Here is a 7,640-nt window from a genome sequence, read left to right on the forward strand (position 1 = left end):
GTGTAAACAATACACTAAATATAAATCTAGCGTTCCAAAATACTTGAGAGATTTAATTCTGAGCGATACTTGATATCATATTAAGAATAAAAATTAGATAAATTAAATAATTAGACAAAAAACAAGGTTTACAACAACGGGGGGTGGGGGGGAGGGGGTTGGGGGTGAGCAGAAACAAACTTGATGTGTACAGAAACACAGCCAATGGTCACACCAACATATACAGCCAAAAAAAAAACAAAAAAAAAAAAAAACACACTAGAGCTGGTTAAGATCTTCCTTACGTATCTGCAAACAATAACAATTATACATTAGTTAAGGGGTCTAATTTGTGGAAAAGAGGTTCTGTTTTGCAATTAAATTTTTTACAAAGGAGCACTACAGTTCTTTTAATTTACATTTACATATTTATACATTTTGTATAAGATTACATGGTCAGATCACTTGAAAAGAAGTGAGAATTCTCCTGAATAAACATATTTCCCCATCAAGAATTCAAATCTAAAATCAAGACACTGTACATAGAATGGAAATTTGATTGGATTGTAAGAAATGTCTGCAGCTCTACAAAAAAAAAAAAAAAAAAAAAAAAAAAAAAAAAAAAAAAAAAAAAAAGCCTCCACAAATCCACGCAGACAGAGAGAACCCAATAACGCAAGTTTAGGATGGCACAGGTGATGTCTGACAAAATTTCAATGTTAGTATGATTTTTAATAGCTCACAGTGATTTAAATAAGAAGTATATACACATGACAAATGCCCTCTATCAGTCAGAATACTGGTATTCAAAGATGAGCTGTGCATCATCTATATGGTGGTGATTACTACTGCTTAACAGCCTTATAATGAACCTATAAAAGGAGTAAAAAGGAGGTCAAAGCGCCAGTGAAAAAGATGCTATTAAAAAGTGGACAAAGAGCAACTCACTTTAGCAACACAGACCATCGCTTACATTCCAACAGACTATCACAATGAACAGACCGGTGAGAGTATTCATGCCTGCAGACACTACATAAGCAAATTACAGAATATAAGCAAACCCTGAGCACTGATTAAGGCACACCAAGATGCACCAAAGACTCATTACATCTTATGTTCACTTTATAAGAAAAACAAGGACAAAGAATCATCTGCTTCAGGGGAACTGTGGTAAGTAGCAAACCTCCTGACAAGTGTTTATTTCTCCAAAAGTGCCTCTAATGAACAATGCCGATGACCAAAAATGGAGAAAGTTTTAAAATGAAGTCCTGTTTGGCCACCATTCATGCATATTCAATATACTCAACTTGGTCCAAGAAGGACTAGCCAAAAGATCCATGTGGTTTTAAAAGTGGACGCCAATCTGAAATCCGTTCATTAAAATATGACTTGGATAAAAACTCCATCAGAAGGGAGCACAGTGAATACCAATTTAACCTGTGACGTGAAAAGGCACTTTGGAACTGAACATGTACGACAGGGATATGGTTCCAAGATTCTTTACAGGGCACCCATTTCTTCTTGTTGGCAAGCTGCTTAATTATCACCTCTTCCTTAGTCACACTTTCACAAAGTAATGTATTACTTTCTTAAGCTTTATTTGATGACTAGTTGGAGCTTTGCATACTAAATGTACTGACCACCTGTGCCAACCAAATCATGAGTCACTCGAAAACACTGGAGCACACTCACACTAACATTATGCCTTAATGTGCCAACAAAGTCCACACAATTCTCTTGCCATCCATTTCTCCAACATTTGTTTTGGTATATCAAACTGCAAAGAAACTAAAGTTTTGACCAAAAAAGACCCTGAAATCCCCATACAGTCACTTTCAGTACGTTTGCATATTTAATCAGTGGGCTGAGAGAAGTAACTACACATGGTAAAAAAACTGTTAAAAAAAAAAAAAAAAAAAAAACGAAACTCTCAAAACAGATTTGCATCTGTTTACAAAATTTGTTAATTCTTTTTTTGAACAGTCGAGTCCACAATGCCACATTACTATTTGTTTGCACTATATATTGCTTCTGTCTTGGTGCAGACAACCTGTAAAAATGACTGCATGAACATATGGGTGAAACTTTCACCAATTTGGGTTTGCTCGTACTGTCAACAGGCCTGAAAGTTCCTGCAGGGTAATGCTTTCCCTGTTCACTTGAAGGAATACTGTACTCCACCAATTTTTCAAAAAGACAATTAAGTCATTAAGATGCAAGTCATTCTGAGTGGTATGAAATGTTCTCTTCTAGAGAAACTTACAGAATCAGAGCTGTTCACAGTGGTGGCGATAGGAACCGGATGTCTCTGAAAACTCCTTCACAGAGAGTTAATACATGAAATGGTTATAAATATGCTGCCTGATTTAGGACAGTTTTGGGTGAACATCAAATTTGGGTTAACAAAGCAAAATATCAAAAATATCACCCTCAGTAATGTAACATAAAACCTTAGAAGAGGTGTAGATTCACTGGTCAGTTTGGAAAATAAATAAAAAGGCTGTGTGTGTGATGTAGACATGGTGACCTGCGAGTCAGCAAGTTTCTCTACAATGAGCCATTTCATATCAAACCACTCCGAGTTTGTTCACATCAACAATCGACCCTTCCAGAATTGACGTTTAGGACCGGCAAGAGCTGGTCCAACAGCAGGTAAACCCGCAAACACACTCAGTGCATGGGAAGACAGAACTGAAACGGACTGTTTTATGGAGAAGAAACAAAGGTGACTTGACTACTGGAATTAACAGAATTGTGAAATGATGGTGTGACCTTCCTTCACATCAACAGGAACCCAGTAATGCAACCTAACGAGAATCTACCATGGGATTCGGGGACTAACACAGTCAGCTTCTGTGGGCAGTTTCTGTTGGCTAGGGGGAACAAAGCAAATAAATATTGTGAATGCATTATAAAGAGGCTACAGTATAGGCTACTTACTGTATACACAATGATTATTGATCTGAGGTTATTGGCGGTAAATAATATACATATAAAGAAAACTGGCTGGGGAAAGTGATTAGTATGCAGTCTCATTCTAAAACAGTACGAAATGCCATGATCGCAGATTTAAAATGAAGGAAAAGTTTGCATTAGGAGGAGAAAACTACCTTTTTATATATATATATATATATATATATATATATATATATATATATATATATATATATATATATATATAAACAAAAACAACAAAAAAATAAACCACACCCTTAAAAATCTCCTCCAAATAAGCAAACTGTGCAAGCCCACACATAAAGGCTACTGTGATACAGGACAGGCCTTGTGGCCAACCCCGATGTAGTCCTCCTCTGCGCTGTACAGCGTACAAGCTCATTTCACCCAGCCCATCTTTTCTTCCCCACAACCCAGACGTCTTTGGGAAGCACTGGAATTCAGAGTCTCTCTCTGCATCCAGTATAGCCCATGTAATCCCTGCATCCATTGATCTCCATGTAGGATAACCAAGAAGACTTAAAGCCTTTTATGTGAGCCAAAAGCATGAAATACATCCAGGGAATTGCATTGCAGCTGGTGGGGAGCATGAGTTCAGCCAAGCTCTGATCTGTGACCAGTCAGCTAAGGCCTAACAAATAGCTGAAGTCTTGCCCTAAACCAGGGCCCTATAGTGCAGCCTGGTCAGGCCTGGCAGGTCAGTCCTAGCAGTTGATGGAGCAGTCTGTCTTGGCTTTACTAGCAAAGCTGATGATTCTGCGGAGGCAGCGGCCAAACTCCTCTAGGATGAGCCTCTCGGCCAGGGCCTGTGGCTGGTTTGTCAGCTCGGCCTTCTCTGCCTGCTCCAGCAGGCAGTCACACGTCGCCTCTGCCACCTCTTTCGTTACAAACGTGTATGGCAACCTGTGTGAGAGAGAGGGGAAGATTGATTACAGGAGAATTTACAACAACTGATAGCCAACAGAACACTCCTATAAAAGTCTAACAGTGGGAGGAAGCAGGAGAACTTGAACAAGAACATTTCTAAAAAGTTCTAAGATGAGTTTCACCCATTTCTGTGTAATTAAATGAATAAACTGTGGTGGTGATAGGAACCAGACATCTAGTTTAAAACTAAATTGTAAAAGAAAACTTATTACAGATTTGCAACAAATCACATAAAACATCAGAAGGCGTGAAGGTTCACCATGTTGGAAATAAAATGACTATTTCTGAGTCACAGATATTATGACCCCTGGTTCCTATCCTAACCATTGTGAAGAAGAAGTGAGAATGAATCAATGAATGGCTTATGCAGAAAGAAAAATAAATAAATAAAAATACTGGTTGAGTTTGGCATTTGAGCCTCATTCACAGATCACAGGAATATTCCGTGTTTTTCAACCTCAATTTGCAGCATATGTAGCAAACAAATGCAATAATTTATTTGGAAGCATTTTCCTGTCCTTTTTTCTTTCAAAAATAGAAAACCTATTGACTCAAAACTGATAACAGAAGTCAGTGGGCTTGTGCTCAAGTAACTGACCGATGGCTTCTTTTAAATGTATGTGTGTTTTTAAATGTATGTATGTATGTATGTATGTGTGTTATGTTAGATCGATAGATCGATAGATCGATATTCTGAAACAGAAAAAAAATAGAACTTAATTCAGTGTCTTACAAACTGCACTGCACTAAATCCAGATAAACAGACCTAATTGTGCTAACATTCTAATAAAATGTGTAGTTAAGTCAGTGCTCTTTAAGTACTGACGATATCCAAGACATGCTCAGACAATCGCATCGTGACAATTTATCATGATAAAATAATCGCCATACTGCCCAGCCTCTAGTTTAAATGCCTTTTTTTACCGTGATCATTACATGTGATTATTTGGTATAAAGCATGCGACAGTTGTGCTATCCGTTTTGTCTCTGCACAGTCATCTTTATGGAATTGTTTTCAAAGCAGGAGTCCTCATGCCTTCCCTCTCACCCCTCACACCAGCAGCTCAACACGATCACATTTCACATACAGAGAGCCTAGTTAACCCCAGTTAATCTGAAACAGTTAAGAGGAAACTCATTTTATCTGATTATATTAATTTAACATATTTCAGTCAAACTCCATTACACCAACAGAAAGACCACTAGAGGGCTTTTAGTAACAGGCCATGGTAATTGTTCCAAACTATCCAAAAAAAAGCAGGGAATCATTTTCTACTAAATGGAAACCAAAAATTTTTTTAACAAAAATAGCAGGCCTTACTTTCCCCCTCCGCTGGTGATGGCCGGTGTGGTTCTGGTAAGCAGGTCTGATATCTGAGAAGACAGCTTGGTCTTAGCAGCAGTCTGTTGCTGCACCCGCACTTCTGCAGCATCAGCCAAATGCATCAAAGTCTTTCTCTCTGGACTCTCCTCAAAGTTTTTACAGCCCACGCACTTACAGATTGAGGAGCACATGATCTTTGCCTAGGAAGAGCAGGAGGGAAAAAAAGTATTAATATACTGTTTGCTAATTATAGTAAATAGTAAAACTGAGTTGCACATAATGATCTGCACAATGCCCAAATAATGAAGACACAATGACAGAAGCAAGAACAAAGTCACCTCATAGCACTCGCAATAGTTCTTCAGACAGCCAGACTTTTTGCAGTTGCAGCCTTTGCTGTGTCTTCGGTCTGATTCTCCTTCTTTTCCTTTGCCAATCTTGGGCTTGAAAGCCACTGGGTTTCTGTCCAAACAAGCCTGCAATAGTAGAATATGTAATATTTTAAGCAAGACCAAATATGGTTACATTTCCTCTGTCTGATTTTTTTTAACAGAGCTACAAAAGACATAAATAATCTACATGAGTTACTGACAGTATATATTTCTAAAGAAGATTTTTTTAAAGTGCTCAATACCTTAATGGCTTTCAGCCGTTCACTCTCATGGTCAAGATTGTTGAAGCAATTTACACAGTTGCAGTTGTTACAAAATTCCCCATTTGCAAAGCAGTCACAATACCTGCAGGTAAAGCAGACATCTTTTGTTAATCTTTCAAAAAAAAACATCGTACTTACTTCAAAGTACAAATGTTACTCAGCTGTGCTGGAGATGGATGACCATGGCCAGAGGCAAGAGCACACTTACAGTTTTAAGCACTGTGACTTGGTGCAGTTGCAAGGCTTTCGTGGTCTTGAAGTTGTATCTGATGCTGATAAACTGCAACAAGGATGAATAATTTTTTTTTTAACACACTCATTTAATCAAAATATATAACTAATCAAACAAACAAATAAGTAATTGATATACAGTCTGTGTAAATAAAGCTTCTTAAATGAGGTAAAGAGATCCTCTAACGGTGCACTAGCATTATGTTAATACACGGTATCAATGTGCTGGAGAGCACAGCCCCTTTGCATAAACTACAAGAAGATTATGGTGTTGTACTACTACAAAAAGCAGATTTGGTTCAGATGCAGTGAATGGTGGATCACTTACCCGTTGAGAGGAAGCCTGGCCTGGGTCTGAATGGAGGTGGGGGTGGAGAAACCTGAGCTGCTGGCCAAAGTCACAAATGCCGACTGTGGGAGCTACAAAAAAAAAATATATAATAATAAAATTCAAATCACCACACACACACACACACACACACACACACACACACACACACACACACACACACACACACACGGACACAAGCACACAGTGTCAAAATCTTTATGTTTGCATGTTCAGAGGGCACCTATTTAAAGTGGAATTCCAGTATTTTCAGAGTTTCTACATATTTAAATAGTTAAGACATAAGTCATTCAAAGTGATTTGATGCAAAATGCAATATTCTAGAGGAGCTTCCAAAGTATTTGACCCCTGGTTCCCAACACTACTGTACAGAAATCTGAGCGGTGAATTGTGAAATTCCTTTTTATTGTATTTTTAAATACAATATATTGACATAATTCTGTTAGGTCAGCTAAATGATTCCCAAGATGGCTAGCACTATGCTAAGTGATGGGTGAGAGGGAGGGCCATTCTACCCACTAAGAGAGTGCAAGGCCAATTATGCTTGCTCAGACTCCTGGACATGGAAAGTTGTGGTATCATTCAGGATCAAACTCAAAACTTCTCTACCACTGCATAGATGAGAGCCCCCTGCCCAGTCTTTTTGTAGTCAACTTAGAATAAGGTATGACAAAACAACTATCGAGGAGCAGCATGCTTGCATATGCCCATTAAGAGGGCTGTACAATATTGACAAAAAAAAAATGTGCTTTACTAAAAGTAGTCATATTATGATGACAGTAAGAGAAGTAACAAATCATTACTAAAATAGTGTGCCTCTGCCTGTATATGATGAAACTACACATTTTTTGATGTCTAAACAAAAGTCTAACTTAAGTCTTCTTTAAATAGGAAGAAAAAAAAAAGAAACACCATTTACTATTGTGCTAAATAAAAAGAAATTAAATACTTACAGCTACTTACATTAGAACTACAAGCACATTTTATGTGCAACGAAAAGCTAACAATCACCAATATCTTGACAGCTTTCTACAAAGCCTAAAAAAAATTAAATATATATTTTTATTCAGACACATAAAATTGATAGAAATTTTCATTTATTTAGTTTAGCAAGTTTTTGCCTAGTTATCATGTCATGACAGCACATTTTTGTTTCGTACATTTAAAACAACACTGGCTGTGAAAACAATCCTAATGTTTAGACTAGTAGGTTCAGTGGA

At 37.6% G+C, this 7,640-nt stretch overlaps 1 protein-coding gene across 2 annotated transcripts in view; it reads right to left on the reverse strand.

The window, feature by feature from the left end:
* Positions 1-3,189: 3,189 nt before the first annotated feature.
* Positions 3,190-7,640, reverse strand: part of lin54 (lin-54 DREAM MuvB core complex component) — a 16,702-nt gene continuing 12,251 nt past the window's right edge. For both annotated transcript variants that reach the window (XM_017725496.2, XM_017725497.2), the window contains exons 9-14: positions 6,400-6,491; positions 6,049-6,120; positions 5,820-5,922; positions 5,524-5,661; positions 5,183-5,385; positions 3,190-3,837 (exon numbers count right to left, since the gene is read on the reverse strand). In XM_017725496.2, the coding sequence (XP_017580985.1) occupies positions 3,639-3,837; positions 5,183-5,385; positions 5,524-5,661; positions 5,820-5,922; positions 6,049-6,120; positions 6,400-6,491 (807 nt within the window). In that variant the 3' untranslated portion in view covers positions 3,190-3,638. The remainder of the gene's footprint in view (positions 3,838-5,182; positions 5,386-5,523; positions 5,662-5,819; positions 5,923-6,048; positions 6,121-6,399; positions 6,492-7,640) is intronic.

The sequence above is a fragment of the Pygocentrus nattereri genome, chromosome 18 (assembly GCF_015220715.1).
Source record: "Pygocentrus nattereri isolate fPygNat1 chromosome 18, fPygNat1.pri, whole genome shotgun sequence".
Taxonomy (NCBI): domain Eukaryota; kingdom Metazoa; phylum Chordata; class Actinopteri; order Characiformes; family Serrasalmidae; genus Pygocentrus; species Pygocentrus nattereri.